Source organism: Mus caroli, chromosome 19 (genome assembly GCF_900094665.2).
Source record: "Mus caroli chromosome 19, CAROLI_EIJ_v1.1, whole genome shotgun sequence".
NCBI classification, from domain to species: domain Eukaryota; kingdom Metazoa; phylum Chordata; class Mammalia; order Rodentia; family Muridae; genus Mus; species Mus caroli.
This window is the reverse complement of record NC_034588.1, coordinates 1,875,532-1,897,383: the sequence shown is the minus strand read 5'-3', so window position 1 is coordinate 1,897,383 and position 21,852 is coordinate 1,875,532. Positions and strand designations below refer to the sequence as shown.

Below are 21,852 nucleotides of genomic sequence, written 5' to 3'. Positions count from 1 at the left end.
GTGTGGAGAAGAAGGAGGGATGTTAGCTCCTTTCTGGGATACCCAAGTTAGAGACGTTATCTCACTTGTTATCCTCTGCTGTGTGGAATTTGGGGACCAGTTGAGTGGTGATGAACAGGGACAGGGACAGGAACAAGAACTGTTAGCATTGCTCCCCTGCCAATGTGCTGTGGTTATTCCAAGCTCTTTTTAAGCTACTCTCAACCTTGAGGGTAGTTGGAGAAGATGTGAGCACAAACCAGATCTGAGGAGAGTGTCCGCACTGTGACACTGGCATCAATCAGAGCCAGGCCAAGAAGCCACCCGAGCTGGTTACTGTGCTTCTAAAGTTGAGCAGACAAGTTTATCTGATAAGTGTTAAGGAAGGACAAGGTTGGGGCCGTCACAGAGCTGCACGTGAGCCTGAGGCTAGAGTAGCCCAGCACCTGGGGTGAGGCATTGCCCTTCTGCCTGATCACTGATCTTGAAACAACCTTCGTTCCCGGGACAGTGCCCTCTGCCCTTCCCTTCCCCTTCTCCACTGCCCTCGCCCTCGCTGCCCTCTCCAAGCAGCAGCTCACTCTCGGCTCTCAGTCCCTAACCACCATGCTACCTTGGAGCCACGCCCTTCACATGATGCCTCTGCTTCCCAGCTCCACGGGTTCTCCCCAGAACAACCGCTGCCGTGACTTTATGCCTGGTGTGTTAGTGTATTCTCCAAGGACACTGATCTTCCTCCCTATCTCCATTTTAGTTTGATCAATGGGAAACTGTCTCCACAGATCTTAGTTACCTTTGTGCCAGATGTCCTGTCTATTCCCACCTGCCCAACCAACACTTGTTCCTACAGATTCCAAGAAAGGTGGTATACGACCAACTGAATCAGATCCTGGTGTCCGATGCAGCCCTCCCTGAAAATGTCATCCTGGTGAACACCACAGACTGGCAGGGCCAGGTAGAGCATTGAGGGTCAAGGGGTAGTGGGTCTACAGATGTTCCCAGTGTGTGGCCTGAAACAGCACACAGGGAGACAGGAGAGTGACTTCATCTGCCATCTATGTCAGCCTCATAGACCTTGGTTCCAAGGATGCCTGGACATGGGCATTTGGAACCCTTAATCCTCCTCATCCCACAGTCAGCATGTTTCCATGGGGTCTGACACATAACCTGAAGAGGACAGGTGCTCTGCAGCTCCATCTGGGCCTTGCCTGCCTTCTCAGCATCTGTGGGGAGTGGTGTAGCTCACCTGTGTCCCTGCCTTTCCCCCTCCAGTACGTGGCTGAATTGCTTCAAGACCAGAGGAAGCCTGTGGTATGCACCTGCTCAACAGTGGAGGTCCAGGCCGTGCTGTCCGCCCTTCTCACTAGGATTCAGCGCTAGTAAGGCTTTGCTTCTTAGGGTGTTTTGTCTCTCTCTCCTGTCTCATCCTCCCATCTGGCTTCTAGTGATGGTGATACGCTTAGGCTAGGAAGTCGCAGCTCTAATTTATACTTGGAGACAGAGCCTGCAGCAATGCTCTATGCCACTAGTAGAATATCAGCTCCTGAAACTTCTGCTCCCACCACTTCCACACCCTGGACTCATGCCTCACTTAGACTTGCTTCATCTTTCTCCTAAATCTAAGACAAAGAAGAGAGTACAGGGTTCTGAAAATATCTTATATTCCTTCCCTCTATGGTAACGTGTTGCTTGTTAATGGAGAGCCTATGTTTACCTCTCCAGGATCACCTTAGAGAGACCTGGTATTCCCTGTCACGTGACAGCAAGGAGATTCAAGGTGTCTGGGTCTGGGCTAATTCCAGGCCTCACAAGCAGCACTTCCAACTTCCTGTTAGCTTCTGCCTTCTCCAAAGACACCTGCCTGCCCCCTTGAGCAGCCTCCCTGTATCATTTTATTTCTTGGCATGCTTCCCCTGTGGCCTTTGGAATGCATGAAGTCAGAGCTTGAGGCCTACCCTGAGCAGGATGCTGAGACCTAATATGGTGTGTGTACACCCCCTCTCTTACCAGCTGCAACTGCAACTCATCCATGCCGAGGCCGGTCAAGGTGGCAGCTGTGGGCAGCCAGAGCTACCTGAGCTCCATCCTCCGTTTTTTTGTCAAGTCCCTTGCCAGCAAGACCCCAGACTGGCTGGGTTACATGCGCTTCCTCATCATCCCCCTAGGTAATGTCTGGCAGCATTCAGGAGACCTCTGTTAGCAGACCTGCTTCCTACAGCAAGGATGGGAATTAGTCAGGGAAACTAAAGGCTGGACCACGGCTGGGGATAGCTGCTCCCTCTACTCTACCCACTAACACTTCACTTTCTCTGGTTTTCCCTGTGCCAGGTTCTCATCCAGTGGCCAAATACTTGGGCTCAGTAGATAGTAGATATAGCAGCACCTTTCTTGACTCTGCCTGGAGAGACCTATTCAGTCGCTCAGAGCCTCCAGTGTCAGGTAAGGACCCCTAGTAGGAACCTCCGAGCAGTGAGGCTCTAGTCCCCAGCGCAGCTCAAGCGCATGAGGAGCAACCTGCTTCCTGTTCCTGTAGCCCCAGCTATTGCCCACTGTGCAGATCCCCTTCCCAGGGGACGGTCATTAATGGAGGTGTGCCCTGTGTGGCCCTCTCTGCAGGAGAGGTTCTGCAGCCAAAAGTAAGCTCAGAGTGGCTGGGATGTGGGCCAGCTCTGCTTATAGAGATGACATAGGCAATAGACAGTGCCACTGATCAAGCTCTTGTTGAGTGAGTGACACTGTACCAGCAGGTATTGCCATTCCACGCACTGGTGATGCTAGCTAGCATCAGAGTCCAGCTCAGGGAAGAGAGGACTGTGCTTTGCTTTATGATTCCTTTAAGTCATGGCCAACAGGATCTTAGAGTCCTTTCTTCACTTCAGCTCTGAGGGTCTTGGCTTGGGACTCAGGAGGACCTCTCTGAGGAGCTATAGGGCTACTGAAATAGACACATTCCTCCTGGCTTTTCTGCAGAGCCACTGGATGTGGTGGGTCGTGTGATGCAGTATGTCAATGGAGCTACCACAACACACCAGCTGCCTGTGGCTGAAGCCATGTTGACCTGCAGGCATAAGTTGTAAGTCTAACATTAGGAGTTTTCTAAAAACAGATTGGGTAGGTTAGAGGAACCTTGAGTTCTTTGATTTTTCACATTTTGTTTTTCACCATTCCATTTCCTGTCAGAGAGGCCCTAAAGGATGTGCATGCCTCCATGCCTGTGCCTTCTCCTGCAGAGGCACCAGTTGTTGTCCTCACTGGTGACTGAAATCAGATGGCAAGTATGAGCAGAGCTGTTTGCACAGCATGCTCTCTGCCTCTGTTCTGCACTCCACTCTGTCTTCAATGAGTGGCCACCCTGCAATGTGACAGAAAGTGGTAGCCGTGTGTTCTGGAGCCCACTGAGCAGGATACAGTGTGGGAAGCTTCTTTCTTCAGCCCACTGACTGTAAATCTTTCCTGTATCCCACAGCCCTGATGAGGACTCCTACCAGAAGTTCATCCCCTTCATTGGCGTATGTACTTGCTTCCCCCTTCTGACCCCAGAATCCTGGCCCCTTACTTCCCCTCTATACAAGAAAATGCTATGTGTGCTGGCATACACCATTAAACCCAGAACTCTGGAGGCAGAGGCAGTAGGATGTCTGTAGCTAAACTTGAACTTGTGATCCTCCTGCCTCAGCTTCCTAAATGCTAGGCTTACAGAGGGGCATCCTTTCCCAAATCGAGAGCTACCCCAGATTAGTTACCGGGTTCTCCTGTTTATTGTGCCAAGCCCTGAACTTGGGGCCTTGGACTGCTGAAGCTTATCCCACAGTGTAGCTGGTCCAGGTTCAGGGAGGAGGAAGTGGCCTCAGAAATAGTGAAACGTGGCATTTCTCACAAGTCCAAAACCAGCTACCTCACAGGGTAGACTTGGAGGAAGAGCCTCTCTGTTGCAAGTGTATATATTAGTGAATTCGTGAAATTGGAGTAAATTTATCTCAGAATAAAGCAAGATCCTCATGGATGCCTTTGGGGTCAAGTGTATTGGACTTTGGTATTCTTCACTTAGCAATGACATGATCTCAGGAGCCTTGGAATTCAAGAAGCCAGAGCACTCTACAGAGGGCTGAAAACTGGTAATTCCATTCAGAAGGCATTCTGATTTCCTTTCAGAGTTGACTTTTGTCTCCTGTGATCTTGAAGATCTCTCAGAATCTTTACAGGGAAGAGCTAAGCAGACCTGTTTTAACTGTTCCTACTTTGGAAGGGTGTCCTGAGTGATCTCATCTGGGGAAATGAGCAGGCTTCCTCCAGCCACCTAGCCAGTCACTGCCTACTTAGCCTCTGGAAAGCTCCCATTGCTGCATGGCAGTCCAGAGCCCCAGCTCCCACACAGGCTGGCAGTATAGCTACTGCCTTCATGGAACTAGGGATATGAGAACACTCTCTGTGCTCTCAAAGTAAGTGACATTAAAGAAAAAAATATTCCAGCGGCCACAGTTCAGTGACACAGCACATACATAAGACCCTGGGTTCTACTTGCAGCATCCAAAAAGAAAAAATTAACCACAAGATCTAGCAGCTTGCCAAACTGCCAGGGGAGTTAGGGAGATGATAGCTGTATCCAGGAAGGCCCAGGATATCACCTGGACCCACCCCACAGGTACCACCTGAGAAGGGCACATAGCATTTGCTGCAGACACCCCAGCCCAGCCCAGTCCTGAGCCTCCAGCCCAACTATTCTGCTGGATGGGCTGGCTCAGGTGCCGGGACACCTGTCATTTAGAACACAGTCTACAGTAACCAAGTGTTTCTAGCTGTATTTTTTTTTCCGGCCACTGGAGGGCACCTTCCATCTTCTCCAGAATTCGTGAGACATACCTCCAAGGGTACTTCAGATTCCAGGAAGTAGGAAGTGGGAAAGCTGTAGCTACACCTTCAGCAGTTCCCTTGTCTTGACACAGAGCCTAGACACCCTTGAGATATACTTATTCCAAAGCCAATATGGCTTTAGAAGAAATGAGATCAGGACAGTGCCTTCAAAGTTGGCTCTGCCATAGTCCCCAGAGAAGGGCTACCAAGTCTCATGGGCCTACCTCACAGGACTGGGCTTCTTCCTTTAGTGTTATGGTTCCAGGGATGGAGACCAGACCTCTTTATATCACCAAACCCACACAGTAGCCTTTCTTTTTAAGTTGTCGGCTGTTTCAGACATGTAGAGATTTTTTAGTCATTGACAAAACACCATGTAGTTATGGTTGTACTGCTGGCCACGTGTTGGTTATAGATGGATTGGGGCTTGCTACCCTGACAGAGGACCTAACAAAAGTCCCATCTCTACAGGTTGTGAAAGTGGGCCTTGTTGAAGACTCGCCCTCCACTGCAGGTAAACTAGAGTGCTTTGCTTCTCTGAGTGAAATCATACTTTCCCAGCACTCTGTGCTGTAATTGGCTGAATGTGCTCAAGGACGCAGTTGAGCGGGGAGGTCTGGGTCATTCCTCTGAGAAGACCCTGGGGCCCACTGAAAGGAAGCATACCTCCTGCCACCAGCAGGTCAGGGGTGACTGCCTCTGGCCAACTGTGTTTGTCCCTTTGACAGGTGATGGGGACGATTCACCTGTGGTCAGCCTTACTGTGCCCTCCACATCACCACCCTCAAGCTCAGGCCTGAGCCGAGATGCCACAGCTACCCCTCCCTCATCCCCATCCATGAGCAGTGCCCTCGCCATCGTGGGGTAAGGTTCCTCCCCAAGCTGATTCCCTCCCCAGGCCCGGCATAGCCATGCTGGGTGGGAGCACTGGCTTAGGTAGAGTCCAGAGATGGTCGTAAGGCAGGGGAGACATTGAAAGAAGGTTTAGTGCAGTTTGATTCTTCTTGCTTTGTCTAGCCTTCATCACTGTAGGGTCAGCTGTGCCTGTATTGACATAGTGGCTCTAGCGGGCTGTTAAAGTATTGTTCAGGTAGCTTCTAATAGAGCCTCCTAGGGCAGTGGTTCTCAACTTGTGAGTCACAGGGGTTGCCTAAGACCATCAGAACGTATAGGTATTAGGCAGGCAGCGGTGGTGCATGCCCTTTAATCCCAGGTCTTGAGAGGAAGAGGCAGGCAGATATCTGTAAGTTTGATGCCAGCCTAGTCTATAGAGTGAGTTCCAGGATATCCAGGGCTACACAAAAAAAACAGTCTCAAAAAAGCAAACAAAACCAAAAGAACCCACAGATATTTATGTTACAGTAGCAGAACTATACTTATGAAGTAGCAGCAAAAATAATTTTATGGTTGGGGGTCACCACAACATAAGAAGCTGTATTAAAGGGTAGCAGCATTAGAAAGGCTGAGAGTCACTGTCCTCGGGACGCCTAGGTCAAGTGGAACCATCCTGTGTGCACTATGGTGACTTTGGCAGGTTACTGAGCTTCAGTTTTCTGCTGTGTGTGCAGGTGATATGACCACCTCACAGGAATATTGTCAGTTCTGAGTGGCAACAGTGTCAGTGTGGGACATGCTTCAGAGTGGCACCCTCTGTGTACCTGCCTGATGGGAGCCCCTGGAGCTATAGCAGCTAATGGCTCAGGTCCAGGTTGGGCCTGCAGTGCTGAGATGACAAAGACCTTGTCACTGAGATTGCTGGGAGTGGTGGAAGGGAGAATGTTTCTTTACAATCTCAGGTACCTAAGGTTCAGGGAGATAGCCAACAAGCTCGTTTTCTGCCATGTCTGTGGGAGCGCTAGAGAAGGTGTCGTGAGGGCAGAGGACAAAGACTTTCAGGCAAGAAAAGCTAGGTGTGGCCAGGCACAGAGAACAGCATCTTCACTCTTCTGTCTTCACCATCTCCCCCTCTTCACCTCACAGCTCAAGAGGGGGCCGTTGCCAGTGGCTTTTCAGAAGTGCCCATGACAGTATCGTAACTTTTGAGGAAGGCGTGGGCCCTAGAGCTAGTGTTCAGCCCTTCTCCTCCTCATATTTCCAGTCATGGTCTTCTGCTGTCGTGGAAGAGACAGTTTAGGAATGCAGCCACACTCTGCCTCAGCAATCTAGTACTTTTAAGCTTGCAGGAAGCCTGTTTTCTCCCATTTTTTCATCCACTACATGAAAGGCTTCTATCCAGCTTGGATTTGAGGACTGGGGCCAACCCCTACCTTGACCTCTTTTCTCATCCAATTTAAACTTGTTTTTTAATGGAGCCACCAAAATGAGGCAGAAGGAAAAGTCAGATGACTTTCATAGCCCGGGTACCTATTGTGTCTGACGCCTCCTTTCAAGAAAACACTCCATTTTCCCCAGGAGCTAAAATTATCACTGAGCTAAAAGTGCCATACAAAAGCAAAGGTGCAGGGTGGCATCCCTTTGGCTGCCAAGGCGTCCTTGAAGCCATGGTGCTGTCTTAGCCCCTGCTCCCTGCTTTGCTCGCCAGACAGCTGCCTGCTTTGGGCCTGGGCTTGTTTGCTTGCGTGTGTGCACACTCTTTCACAAAGCTTTCTCTTCTTCCCTTGATTTATGAGTTTTGATTTCCTTACTGTGACTTGGGCTTTTATCTTCTTCTGTCTTTGTTCTCAGATTCTGTGTGACTGGAGGAAGCAGAGCCAGCTGGCTAGCCTTTTTCTCTATTTCCTGCTCCCAAAGGCAGTCTCTCCCATCCCTCATTGGGCTTATGTGGTTAGTCACTGAAGTCAAAGCCAACATTTTGTTTCTATTTCATTTCTCCAGGAGCCCAAATAGTCCATATGGGGATGTGATTGGTCTCCAGGTGGACTACTGGCTGGGCCACCCTGGGGAGCGAAGGAGAGAAGGTGATAAGAGGGACGCCAGTTCAAAGAATACCCTCAAGAGTGTCTTCCGCTCAGTGCAGGTTTCTCGCCTGCCACATGCAGGGGAAGCCCAGCTTTCTGGCACCATGGCAATGACTGTGGTCACCAAAGAGAAGAACAAGAAAGGTAGGCCAGGGAAGACACCAGACCAGCAGGCCTCACTGGCCTCCCCTCCAAACCCCTGTCCTAGGCAGGGCCTGGGCCACAATCTGCGTCTGGATAAGATACGTGCATTAGTATGCAGATCTTGAGGCTAGCCTAGGGTCCAACAGGCAGTTGTATATCAGCTAGAGAAGTCCACTGCCTTCAGGGTGAGTACGGAATGAAGAGGGCCACCTTCATGTTCCTCCTCCAGGAATGGAAGCCATTCCAGGGAAGTTTCAAGAGCAAAAGATATGACCACTTTTTAAAAATAAGGAGCTAAGCTGGGCGTGGTGGCGCATGCCTTTAATCCCAGCACTCGGGAGGCAGAGGCAGGCGGATTTCTGAGTTCGAGGCCAGCCTGGTCTACAGAGTGAGTTCTGGGACAGCCAGGACTACACAGAGAAACCCTGTCTCAAAAAAACAAAAAAACAAAACAACAACAACAACAACAAATGAGCTAAGCATAGCAGTACATATCAATAATCCCAGCATTTTGGAAGCTCGGGCAGGAAAATTAAAAGTTTAAGGCCATGAGATCCTACCTCAAAATAATCACCCATACCGGGCTGGAGAGACACCTCAGCGGGTAAGAGCACTGACTGCTCTTCCAAAGGTCCTGAGTTCAAGTCCCAGCAATCACGTGGTGGCTCACAACCATCCGTAATGAGATTTGTACTTACATATAATAAATCAATCTTTAAAAAAAAAATCACCCATACCCCAAAAAGAGGGGCAAATGCAGATAAAGGGGTAGTTAGAGCATCGAAGGCAGAGTTGCAGAGGAGTTGTCGGACCTGTGGTCCAAGAGAGTGAAACAAGAATTCCTACCAGACCATTGCTTGGGTGGTAACCATTTGGAACACTGTAGCTCCAGATGTGTACCTGCAGCATATGTCCTTTGTGACCCCAAATCTGCCCTACAGGAGCTCCCAGGAAGTTGTGCCTCTTCCCTTCAGAGTTCTCCCAGGGCCCAAACCAGGCCTGCAGCCAAGCCCACCACTGGCATAGGGACCTGCTATCAGCCATCAGCTCAGCAGGGACCCTACCCTACTTCCCAGAGTAGATAGACACAGCTTGAATTATTCCCACATCTGGGGCAGAGGTAGTACAAACATCTGCCACTTTTATCACCCAGCCACTGCTTTGGTGACCCGGACAAGGAGGCAGCCCTGCCCCAAGGTGCCCAGGTGCTCCCCCAGGAGGGACTTTGGAGCCCATCTGGCCCCAGAGCTTCACTGTACAGATGCTGAGGAGCCCCAGCCAAAGTGAAGCATCATAGGCAAAGTGGCCCAGGGCCCAGGAGTTCAGAGCTCCTCTTGGCCAGGGCCAGGAAGCATGGGGAACAGTTACCTCCCCAGCCCCAGCAAGAAGGAAGCAGATGGGGCTGGAGGCAGGGGCTGAGGTGGGATTGTGGCTGTTTCCCAACTCTCTTGACACATGTTTTACAGTGCCCACTATCTTCCTGAGCAAGAAGCCCCGGGAAAAGGAGGTGGATTCTAAGAGCCAGGTCATCGAGGGCATCAGCCGCCTCATCTGTTCTGCAAAGCAGCAGCAAACCATGCTGAGAGGTGAGATGGTAGTGGTCGCAGGGTGAGGAAGGGAGCCACATCCTCCCTGAGGGTTTTAGCTAACCCTTGACCTTTCTCTTCCCTATCACCCCAGTGTCCATCGATGGAGTTGAGTGGAGTGACATCAAGTTCTTCCAGCTGGCAGCCCAGTGGCCAACTCATGTCAAGCACTTTCCAGTGGGACTCTTCAGTGGCAGCAAGACCACCTGAGACCCTGCCTCCCAACCACTCCCTCCTGGCACTGCCACCCAGCCTCACCACCTGCAGGCAGGGGAAGGCCAGCAAGCCCCAGCCCAGCCTCCCTTTCTCAGCACTGGGGCTTGTCTCTACACACCCAGTCCTGAAGGACACTGCCACTGGGGATACAGCCCTCCCCTCTCACTGTCCAGCCCATCTCTGGACTACCCTTCCTCCTGTTCCAGGCCCAGAGCTGGGTGGTCCTGACTCTGGTGTCCATAATCCCTGTAATTGAATACTCTGGGCCTTCCTTCACCTCACTCACCCCTGCAGCACTGGTACCCTTTCTGGAAATGAAAAACCTGGAGTTCTGGTACACAGTGAGACAGCCCAGCACCCTACATAGCCTGGCCACCCGGCTCTGCATTTCCAAGGCTCTGTTGCCTGGTGTACTCCCCCTGCCTTCCTCCAGCAGGGCTGGGGCCTCCTACCCTTCCTGTGACCTCACCTGCCGCGCAACTTCCCAGTAGGGGAAATGAGGCTGGCACCTGGGCATCCTGGTATTTCTGGGATTGAAGGGGCCTTCCCAGTCTCTCCCATGCATGATTTCCTGGCATCTCAAATCGCTTGGATGTCCTGTGTTTTGTGTGTGTTTTAGTTGTTTGGGTAACTTGTCCTGTGCACAGGTCCTTGAGGCTCCTCCCTCTGCCTCCCAGCCTCCCACCTAAGATTGCTCTGTGGCTTCATGAGGTAGGAGACAGCAAACCCACCCCTCAACATACACACACTATCTGTGACTCTTACCCAGTCACATGTCTCCCTTTTCCTGTGTCAGCTTGTGTCCCCATCCCTGCTCTGTCTTCCCAATTCTGTCATGGCAGGGCAGCAGAAAGAGGCCCATCTCTACCAGGTCTCCCTCCAGCAGCCTCCTTCCCTCTCTCAGCCATGGATGGGTCCCAGATCTATCTCAGCCTCCTCATCAGTGTCTTCATGAGAGGCTGAGAACACGTGACAGAGCTAACCCAGCCTCCATGCCCTCTGGCACTTCAGAGCTTCTCTGTTGCCCTCTCACTGCTTCCTAGCAGTGTGGCACAGAACTGCACTGGGAACATAGTTTTGGCGTTCTTCACACCCAAGACTCTTCAGCCCTTCCCGCTGCCGGCCCAACTGTCCAGAGTGTCTCTTGGGCCTGAGAATAAGTGGGGTGGGAAGACTGGGGCCATGTTGGGTTTTTTCATTCAATAAACTGGTGATTTCTTACCAACTGCCTTGGACTTCTGCCCCTCACTCTGTCACTACAACCATCCACCCTTAGCAGAAGTGACTCCACTCGGAACAAGCCAGAGGCACAGGTAGAAAGAAGTATACTTGTGTTCCTCTGTTGTGGAAACAGGCTTGAAGGTGGCTGCCCAGAATGAAACAATCAGAAGGGTGGGTGCTGTTCCCATGTCAGAGCCTCTTTTTCCCCAGAACCCACCATCCTCAAACTTGCCTCCCAAGGCAGGGTCATGCTCCTCCCTTCGGAGTCCAAGTGGTCTTTGCTGGTCAAGGCTGGTGGGTGCTTAAAACCTGGATCCATGGTCCACTGCCTGAGGCTCTGCACCATCACCATCTTGCTTCCTTCCAGCTCCCTGCATCTCCTGCATCTTCCTGAAGGTTGAGAACAAAAAGAAGATGCACCTGGACTTTCCCAGGAACCCTCTGCATTTTTAAGGCATTGGGTGGAGTTGGGGTTCATAAGCCCGGTTCCTTATTGAAAATAAAAGTCATTCCTACCTTCCTCCCATAGTAAACTTGTTATCTTCCATTAAGTGTTTCCTACAGAAGGCATCTGTGGTGGTTCTTTAAGGGTATGGCTCTATGACTCTGCCTGGCCTAGGACTTGTTATATAGACCCACTTGCCTCTTGTCTTCTGACTGCTGGGACTAAAGCTACAAAAAATTGCCCAAGCTTGTGTGACATCAGCCCTGTCAAGTGTCCATGATGCTGGGCCCTGAGGGAGGTGAAGGCTATGTGGTCAAACTCCATGGCCTACCATAGCCCTGCTCAATTGAGAATGTAAAAAACTTCCTCTCCAGCTGCACAATTCATGATGGGGGTCACAGGTGTTCGTTTCATTTATACTAGAGAAGGCAGGCAGAGTGGTGAGGCTTTTGTTGAACTTGAATCAGATGGTGTAAAATTGGCTCTGAAAAAAGACAGGAAAAGCATGGGACACCAGTATAAGTTTAAGTTCTGTGTTTAAGTCACACAGAACCGAGATGGATTGGGTGTTGAAGCACAGAGGTCCAAACAGCGTCAACAGTGCCAATGATGGCTTTGTGAGCCTTCAGGGACTCCCATTTGGATGCACAAAGAAAGAAATTGTTCAGTTCTTCTCGGGGTTGGAAATTGTGCCAAACAGGATCACACTACCTGTGGACCCAGAAGGCAAGATTACAGGGGAGGCCTTCACTCAGTTTGCCTCACAAGAGTTAGCTGAGAAAGCTTTAGGGAAGCACAAGGAGAGAATAGGGCACAGGTATATTGAAGTGTTCATGAGCAGTCAGGAGGAAGTTAGGTCATACTCAGAACCACCTCTGAAGTTTATGTCTGTGCAGAGGCCTGGGCCTTAGGACAGGCCTGGCACAGCCGGGAGGTACACTGGCATTGTGAAACAGGCAAGCCTGGATAGGATGAGGTCTGGTGCCTACGGTGCGGGCTATGAAGACTACAGTGCCCTCAGTGATGGCTATGGCTTCACCACTGACCGGTGTGGGAGAGACCTCAGCTATTGTCTCAGGAATGTATGACCACAGATATGGAGACAGCGAGTTCACAGTGCAGAGCACCACCGGCCACTGCGTTCACATGAGAGGGTGCCCTACAAAGCAACGGAGAACCACATTTACAACTTCTTCTCTCCACTCAACCGTGTGAGAGTCCATATTGAGATTGGTCCTGATGGGAGAGTGATGCGGAAGCTGATGTTGAGTTTGCAACTCTTGAAGAAGCAGTGGCAGCTATGTCCAAGGACAGGACCAACATGTAGCACAGATACATAGAACTCTTCCTGAATTCAACAACAGGGGCTAGCAGTGGGGCTTAGAGCAGCCAGGTGATGCAGGACATGGGTGTGTCAGCTGCCCAAGCAACTTACAGTGGCCTGGAGAGCCAGTCAGTGAGTGGCTGTTACAGGGCCAGGTACCGTGGTCAGAACAGTATGGGTGAATATGATTAGTATTGTAGGAACATTTGAGTTATTTCAATCAGAAAATTTCATAGGCAGCCAATAAGCAAGAGCAGTTTATAGCTCTAGAGAAAGCTGGGGGACCCACTTTGTACCATGAGTTTGTGAAATCTGGATTAAAAAACTATCTCTTCAAAAATAAATAAATAAATAAACAAGCAAACCTGGGTTCATCTGTTGAGTTTATTTTCCTGTTAGTCCTTGACCTGAAATGGGAACCGGTCATAGCCAGTGTCCTAGTCTTGCTTCCTGTTGCTGTGATGAAATACCATGACAACAGCAACTTGAGGAAGCAAAGGTTTACTTGGCTCACCGTTCCAGGTCACAGTCCACCATTTCAGGAAAATCAAGGCAACGGGAACTTGATGCAGCTATAGTCACCTATAGTTCAGAGCAGAGGGCAGTGTTTGGGTCCTCTTCAGTGCAAGACTCTTCCCACAAAATGCTGCTGCCCACAGTGGGCTGGTCTTCCCACAGCCAACCTAATCGAAACAATCCCTTCTAGGTGATTCTAGATTGTGAGATGGCGGCATTTAAAACTAGCCACCACTATCAGTGTCCTGGGTGCAGACTTCCCTACACTCTCAGGGGCCTAGACACAGAGCCACACTAGAGGTGTCAGCGATGAAGCAGAACAGACTGTCAGTTAACTTCAGATGTTATAGTTTGTGTCGAGAAGTTCTGTTCTGAAAACTCCAGAGCCCACTCAGGTGAATGACAAGCTTTCTAGGCTAATGGTAATTAATGGCACTGAACTCTGGAGGCCGACCCAGAAGGCCGCGAGTGCTGGGAACGGGCATCAGACTGTGTCAGGTGAGACAGTGGGGAGAGCACTTTGCCGTGACCCCCGAAACCCACCTCAAGTGGAAGGTGAGAATTGACTTCACAGAGTTGATCCCTGACCTCCACAGAGCTCTGTGAACAAGGCAGGCCCATGAGCAGAATCCATTAACAGAGCAGCTGTCACTTCACTCCGGGCTGTCCTCCTTATAGTCCAGGCGGAAGTCTCCTGGGTATGTTTGATTTAAATTAGTAATCCCTTCCTCCCTCGGCCCTTAATCTGCTCAGGCAAGGACCACTTTCTTCCTGCCTTTCTCCCTGGCCTCCCTCAGCACCTAGCCGGAGAAACAGGAACTTGGGCTCTTGCCTATACCTCCTCTCCCCTTCCTAGACCCTGAATGCATTCACTGAGGTCCAGTGACCTTTCCTGCCCCCTCTTCTGAAGGAACTTCAAGAATCAACAAGCTCAGCCCTAAGGGCCTCACAAATAGTCACAGCTGCTCTTATAAGGATGACACTAAAGTTCTACAGCAGCCTTTATGCAAATCAGTCACAGAAGACACCTGATGCTCATCGTTTTCTTATAGGCCATGGAGGAACGGGGCAGAGGAAGACTTTGGAGCCAAGAGGGGGAACAAAGGTGTGCAGAAATGTTTTCTCCTGCAAGCAGGATACAACAGTGCTGGCTTAGGCCTTGAGACAGCTCTGCCAATCGCTGGGGAAGCACAACAGTCGCAGGTTATCATCTAAGGACTGAGTGCGTTTTGATGTGACGGTAGAAGCCCTATCTAGCCCTCACCAACTGGACACTGGCTTTTATTACATTTAGAGGGGAGTGTGAAGCCCAGGCATGGAGACCAGAAGACACCTTGCAGGAGATGTTCTTACACCACAAAATCATCTGGCTTGGCAGCAAGCCCCTCTTGAGTGCTCTATCTGCATGTACACCTATATGCCAGAAGAGGGCATCAGTACTCACAGATAGTTATGAGTCACCATGTGGTTGCTGGGACTTGAACTCAGAACCTCTGGAAGAGCAGACAGTGTTCTTAACCACTGAGCCATTTCTCCAGCCCCTAACTTTTGTTTGTAATCTCAGAAGAGCTAGTACAGGGTGGTTGCTTAGCCTGCCCTGTTACCCATATTGCAAACATGTTCATTTGCATAATTCATCATTATTAATCCATGTCTGAATTTTATGCATATTTCCTTTATTCCCCTCTGATATATCTTGTCCATTCCTGAAGCCCTTCCAGAATGCCAGTCTACATGTAGTTACTGTTTTCTTGGGTTTGTCTGAGTTGTGATATGCCTCCGATTTTATATCTATTTTTTTTTATGACCCTAACTTTTGTTTGTTTTCTGAGCAGGGTTGCTCTGTGTGTAGGTAGCCCTGGCTGTCCTAGAACTCACTCTGTAGACCATGCTAGCCTCAAATTCAGGAGTTTGCCTGCCTCCCAAGTACTGGGACTAAAGGTGTGCACTACCATTGTCCAGCAACCCTAACATTTTTTGTTGGGTTGTTGTTGCTGTTGCTTTTGTGGTACTGGGAATGGAACCCAAGACCCTACATATACTGAGCAAGTGCTCTTCTACTGAGCAGCATTACCAAACGTTTCTAAATATTTTCTTTTATTATTTTTAATTATATGTTTGCGTGAATGTACGCCACATGTGTGTGAATACCCATGGAGGCCGGAAGAGAGCATCAGATCTCCTACAGCTGGAGTTACAGCCGGTTGTGAGCCACTCAACTTGGGTGCTGGGAAGTGAACTCAAGTCCTGCAAAAGCAGTCAGCATTCTTAGCCACTGAGGCATCTCTAGTTCCAGTAAACCCAGTCTTAACCTTGGCAGCTTGGAGGAATACAAGTCAAGTATTTTGTAGATTCTCAGTTGGAGTTTGTTCTGACTAGTTTTATGTCGACCTAAGTAGAGTCATTTAGGAAGAGGGACACTCAATTGAGAAACTGGCTCCACAAAATTTGCCTGCTGGCAAGACTATAGGGCATTTTCCTAGTGATTGGTGTGGGAGGGCCCAGCACACTGCGCGAGAGGCCACCTTGGGCAGGTCTTCCTGGATAGTGTAAAGCTATGCTGAGCAAGCCATCAGCAAGCAATGGCTCTGCGTCAGTTTCTGCTCCCAGGTTCCTGCTATAAGTTCCTGATATGAATGATGGACTATAAGCTGTCAGGTGAAACAAACCCTTTTACTTTTGGTCATGATATCTTATCATAGCAATAGAATCCGTAACTAATATGAGATCTGTCTGATGTGGTTTTTTATGGCTAGATTAGAAGAAGGGCATCAGGTGTGCAAGTGCTAGGACTTTCCAAAGCATGGCTGTCCGTGTGCTGCTGCTTCTGACAGTGACCTTGCTCCCTGGCTAAGGCAGGGATTCCTCCCTGTAAAGCTGCGTCCACGCTGTCTCCAAACAGACTAATTTGGGGGTAGGTGGGTTTTGCTTGTTTTGTTTTCTATGATTTATGTGTAAGAGTGTCTTGTCTGCATTATGTGTGTGTACCATGTTTGTGCCTGGTGCCTGCAGAGGCTAGAAGAGGGCATTGCATCCTCTGGAACTGGAGTTGCAGATGGTTATGAACCACTACGTGAGTGTTGGGGACTGAACCCTGATCCTATGTGCAAACACCAAACGCCCTTAACTGCTGAGTCAACTTTTCAGCTCCTGTTTTGTTTGCTTGTTTGGGTGTATTTTTATTTATTTTGTATGTACATGCATATATATCTGCTTGTGGACACTCATATGCAATGACACACAAGTAGAAGCAGAGCCGGGCAGTGGTGGCACATGCCTTTAATCGGAGCACTTGGGAAGCAGGGGCAGGCAGATTCCTGAGTTTGAGGCCAGCCTGGTCTACAAAGTGAGTTCCAGGACAGCCAGGGCTACACAGAGAAACCCTGTCTCAAGAAACAAACAAACAAAAACAAAAAACAAAACTAGTAGAGGCAGAACTTCCAGAAACCTGTTCTGTCCTTCCACATTATGGGTCCCAGGGGTCAAGTGCAGGTCATCGGGCTTTTACCAGCTGAGCCACTCATCTGCCCCAATTTAATAATGTGTGTGTGTGTGTGTTATTTTAGAGAGTGTGTGTCACTATGTAGCCTTGGTTGGCCTGAAACTCACTATGCAGACCAGACTAGCCTCGAACTCATGGAGATCTGCCTGCCTCTGTCTCCTGAGTGCTGGGATTAAAGATATGTGCCACATCACCTGACTCCATTCTAAATGATTTGTTTTTAATTATGTGTAGGTGTGTGTATCTTCATATGAATATGTGCATGAAAGTGTAGTTGCCTTGAAAGGCTACAGGCATCAGATCCCATAACTGCTGAGCCATCTCTCCACCACCAAAACCCCCATTTTAATTTCATTTTTTTGTGTGTGGTTTTTTTTTTTTTTTTTTTTTTTTTGCTTTTTGAGACAGTGTCTCACTAGGTAGCCCAGCCTAGCCTTGAATTCATGATCCTCCTGCCTCAGCCACTGGAATGCCAGAATTGTAGACCTGCGCCACCACAACCAGCCCGACTGTCTGAAAATACTTCCTTCATCTCCCGACTGCTGTGTCCGAGGGCAGAGCATTGGCAGCTGTCAGTTGTTATGTTTGCCGCCTCCTCTACAGGAGGTCACACATCTTGGCTCCCAGCACTAGACTCCTACTAGGTTAACCACTGTGTTGATAACCCTGATCCTACAAATATCTCAGCCCTCACCTGGTCATAGCAAGACTCTAATCCTCTTATCTTCCCAGTCTTGGTAGTCAGCACCATATACAACCTGTATTCAAGGTTGCCAGAAACTGTGCCCAACCAACGACCTGTGTCCATTTGGTGGCATTCAGCAAACCTTGACAGAGGACATACACTGGCTGTGGAGTCACATTTCTTTCCTCTCTCCCGCCTTTCTTATCTTCCTTCTACCCTGGATTTTGAGAAAGTGTGTTACTACTTTGCCCAGGCTGATCTAGAAATCTCAAGTGATCTTCTAGCTTTAGCCTTCCAGATGCCTGGGCCCACAGAGATGGCATCCCATACTTGGCAAGGAGCCCTCTTACTCCAGCAGTCTTCACCTTCTAGCCATCTGAGGTTCCCGCTGTGGATGGTTCTTGTCCCAACTCAGTTTGATACAAGGATGTGTGATGCTTTGATACTCTTATACCTACAGACTCAAGGCTAGCAGAGGGATAATTGCCATATAGCATGAATTGGAAACCCTCAGGAGGGTGTCTAATCAAACCTGGAGAGATGGCTCAGTGGTTAAGAGCACTGACTGCTCTTCCAGAGGACCTGAGTTCAATTACCAGCATCTACATGGTGGCTCACAACCAGACTACAATTAAGACCCTGTCTGGAGCCAGGTATGGTGGTGCACACCTTTAATCCTAGTGCTTGAGAGGCAGGTGCAGGCAGATCTCTTGAGTTCAAGATCAGCCTGGTTTACACAGGAGTGCCAGGACAGCCAGGGTTACACAGAAAAAGAGAAACTCCGGCGGGGGGCGGGGGGGAAGAAATGCTATAGTGCCGATGTGTACTGTGGGAAGAGTAGAGGAAGAGTAGAGAACAACTTCAAGGCAGAATAAGCAGGGTGGGTAGTTGGAAAGCCAGGCAGGCAGTGTCCAAGGAGGCAGTGCACACCTGGAATCCCCCTAGTCGGGGGGAAACAGAAAGAGCAGAAGTGTAAAGCCAGCCCGGGATACACAGACTCTCAAAGTAGAAGGGTGGCGAGGGAATGAGGGAGGGAGGAAGGGAAAAGGAGAGGGAGGGAGAAAGAAAGGATACCAGTAAGGCTGAAGGAGAGAAGATTGAGGACAGGGCTGGCCATCTGCCCTACATGAGCAGATGGTAAGACTTGGGAATGAGCTGAGGCAAACATGGCTGCAGTGCCATTCTGAGTGGAAGAGCACAGGGGTCTTACTAGAGCTGGGATTCTGACCATCTGGGCATTTCCCCCCACCCAGCATGTAGGAGAGCCGAGGATAGGAAGAGAGACACACACACAGGCACCAACTACTGCAGAGCTTGCTTCTGTTTGGGTTCACCTTTCTTTTTGCCACCAATCTTCATTCCCGTGTTTTCTCTCCAACACTAAACAAAGACTGTCCTATATTTTATATTTTTTCCCCCTGCCTCCCTCCCTAGCACAAGGTCTATCAAATCATAAGCTTGTCTGTGTTGATAACAATAAAAGTGAGGAACAGTGAGTGTCTTGTAATCGGCTTCCTGTGAATGCTCGCTGCTGTTTCCCACAGTGCTTCCCAGGATCCAACAAAGCGGGCGTTAGGAAGTCATCAGATGAAGAACTGGGTAGAGACAACAAAGCTTCAGGAAACACTGTCAATTGGCAGATAGAGATGTGGCTCTGACTTTAGTGCAGTCTGACCCGTACCCCTCTCATTTTGTTATGCATGTGCTCGGGTGCTTGGCCCGCATGTGTATCTCAAAGGCCAGAGGAGGCCATTGAGTTCTCTGTAATGGATGCACAGAGAGTTATGAAGCACCTTGTAGGAGCTGGGAACCAAACCTGGGTTCTTGGCGAAAGCTTTTGAGTCCTCTTGACTGCTGAATCGTCTCTGTAGCCCCTGTGTTCCGATCTTGAGCAAGGTTGGAGACCTTCCAGCCTGACTGGGAATTCACAGGAAGGGTAGAAGCAGATTGGTGACCACCAGGAAGGAACTGGAGGCCTTTCATGAGAGCTCTAGGTAGACTTTATCCTGTCTCAGTTGTAGAAAAAGCTGACAGAAACGTCCATAGAAGGGGAGACACATTTTTTTTTAAGGAGTTGCCAATCTTGAGCACTTATGGTTGAATCCACAGAAATTTCAAGTGGCAAAGGAAAAGAAGAAAGTTGCCGGAGGAAAAAGATGAATGTGAAAAAGTATACTTCAATGGGATGGAGGAGATTTGCAAAGAGTACACAATAATATTAAAAAATAGTTGGGGCTGGAGAGCACTGACTGCTCTTCTCGAGGTCCTGAGTTCCATTCCCCACACCCACATGACAGCTCACCACTGTAATTCCAGTTCCAGAGGACCCACCCTGGCTTCTTTGGGTGCTCTGTGCACAAACGTTTATAAATATACATTTATAAACACCCATGCATTACATTTTTTTAAGTAGCAATAACAACTTCCAGTGGCTTGGGGATGGGTGGGTGACCTACTGAGCATCCTAGAAACAACCGAAGCTGAACCTCATCTCTGAACCAACTCCTTCCTTTCTTCTCCATTTACTCAGTATCAACAACAGCCTGGCAGGAGGAACACAGGGCAGAGCAGGCCAGAGCAACAGTCTGTCCCCTCGGGGAGCACAGATAACAAAACAAGTGGCTGGAAAGGCTGAACACAGACAAGGTTAAGCACAGAAAACAAGATAAAGAGTCCAGTCAAAACAAAACAAAAAAGGTCCAGCACAGGAGAGGCAAGGCCAGCTGCCTAAGAAAAGCACACACGCAACCACTAAAGCCTGCACAGAAGCTTCTGCAGAACCAACAAACGCCACAAAGCAAGAGTGCACGAGGCGATAAAAAGGAATGAGTCCCTTTGTTAAGTAGAGAGAAAAGCAGAAGGAACAGAGGTGGTGAGTATGTATACCTACAAAAGCACAGAGAATGCAGAGAGGCAGCAAGCATCTCTGTCTGGGGACCCTACTGCAAGTCAATTAAGGGTATGCACATTTGTGCCACTAGATCAGCAATGGCATGCCACTTCGCTTCCTCACACACTCTCAATGACAAACTATTGGGACTAGCGATCCAGAGGGAAGAACTGCTCATGGGGAGCCTTAGCTGCTTGAGAACAACAGGATAAACGGTTCCCTTTGCCAGGTGGTAGTGGCACACGCCTGTAATCTCAGCATGTTAAGGAGGCAGAGGCAGGCAGATCTCTTTAAGTTCTGTAATCTCAGCATGTTAAGGAGGCAGAGGCAGAGGCAGGCAGATCTCTTTAAGTTCGAGGCCAGCCTGGTCTACAAAGTGAGTTCCAGGACAGCCAGACTGTCAGGGCTACATGTACAGAGAAACCCTGTCTGGAAAAACAACAAGAACTACCCTCCCCGCCTCCCCCCCCCCCAAAAAAAAAAAGATAGACCAGGCTGGCCTTGAACTCACAGATCCAAGTCTCTCATGCTGGGATGAAAGGCAGGCACCACCACTCCTTGCAAGATAATTTTTGAAATGTAATAAAAACATCACTGATAGAAGCAAAAGATCAGGGAAAACCTGGTGGGTTCTTGAAGAAATGTGATAATTTAGTGACTTATTAGACCAGCCGCCAAAGTTAGACTGACCTGGGGCTTCACGAGCAGAAAGATTGTATTTTTGTGTATTTGCTCTGTGGAGTATTGAACCCAAGTCTTCACACATGCTAGGTGAGTGCTTCTACTGATATGGTACAGGTGCACATATCCCTAGTCCCCATCTCGGTTACTATACAGTTCACTTATTCTGGATCACTGGGCCCTAGGATGCCATGATGTTTGGAGCAGCATCTGGATTAACAGAAGGGGAAGGACCAGGGGACTGCTCTAGCACTTAGTGAAAGACACCGGGCCAGCCTAGATAAAGAAGAGTGCAGCGAGAGACACAAGCTGTGAGTTCATAAGGAAGGCAGGCACTTTGGTATTATTTAAATTAAAAGTAACCTTTTAACCTAGGGGTGTAGCTCAGTCTGTAGAGTGCTTGCCTAGCATACATGAAGCCTTGGGTTTGGTCTCCAGCAAGTCTTAAAGCTGGACATTTCAGCACATGGAAGATGACGGCAGGCAGAAGTTACCCTTAGCTACTTAGCAAATTTGAGGTCAGCCTGAACTACATGAGACCCTGTCTCAGGGTGGGCGAGGGGACTTTCTAATAGTTAAGAGTTTCTCAGGAGAAGAGAGTGAGCTCCCTGTTAGGCTGACAGTACAGGACAATCTCTCTGTGAAAGATGGCAAATGCCAAACCTTGTTCTCTGAGCCTGAGTCCAGCCCTTATTCAAGGTAAACCCCAGGTCCCTGAGGTGCCTATAGACACCAAGTCAACCAAGAAGTTGGCTGAGGGTGGCGCTGGCCCTTGTTAGAAAATGAGACCAAATGTAGGTTTGGAAGGACTAGTCAGGGGCAAGTGTCTCTCTCTGACTTTTCTTTTCCTTTCTGATTTTTGTTTTGTTTTGTTTTTCAAGACAGGGTCTCTCT

At 49.3% G+C, this 21,852-nt stretch overlaps 1 protein-coding gene and 1 pseudogene across 1 annotated transcript in view; both read left to right on the top strand.

Moving 5' to 3' along the window:
• Window positions 1–10,920, top strand: part of Pacs1 (phosphofurin acidic cluster sorting protein 1) — a 126,994-nt gene extending 116,074 nt beyond the window's left edge. The window contains exons 14-24 of the mRNA XM_021151452.2: window positions 830–934; window positions 1,252–1,358; window positions 1,990–2,144; window positions 2,308–2,418; window positions 2,950–3,052; window positions 3,446–3,488; window positions 5,302–5,344; window positions 5,559–5,694; window positions 7,666–7,892; window positions 9,359–9,478; window positions 9,573–10,920. Of these exons, the coding sequence (XP_021007111.1) occupies window positions 830–934; window positions 1,252–1,358; window positions 1,990–2,144; window positions 2,308–2,418; window positions 2,950–3,052; window positions 3,446–3,488; window positions 5,302–5,344; window positions 5,559–5,694; window positions 7,666–7,892; window positions 9,359–9,478; window positions 9,573–9,688 (1,266 nt within the window). The 3' untranslated portion in view covers window positions 9,689–10,920. The remainder of the gene's footprint in view (window positions 1–829; window positions 935–1,251; window positions 1,359–1,989; window positions 2,145–2,307; window positions 2,419–2,949; window positions 3,053–3,445; window positions 3,489–5,301; window positions 5,345–5,558; window positions 5,695–7,665; window positions 7,893–9,358; window positions 9,479–9,572) is intronic.
• A 533-nt stretch (window positions 10,921–11,453) lies between these two features.
• LOC110285362 lies at window positions 11,454–12,876 on the top strand (annotated as a pseudogene).
• The last annotated feature ends 8,976 nt before the right edge of the window (window positions 12,877–21,852 follow it).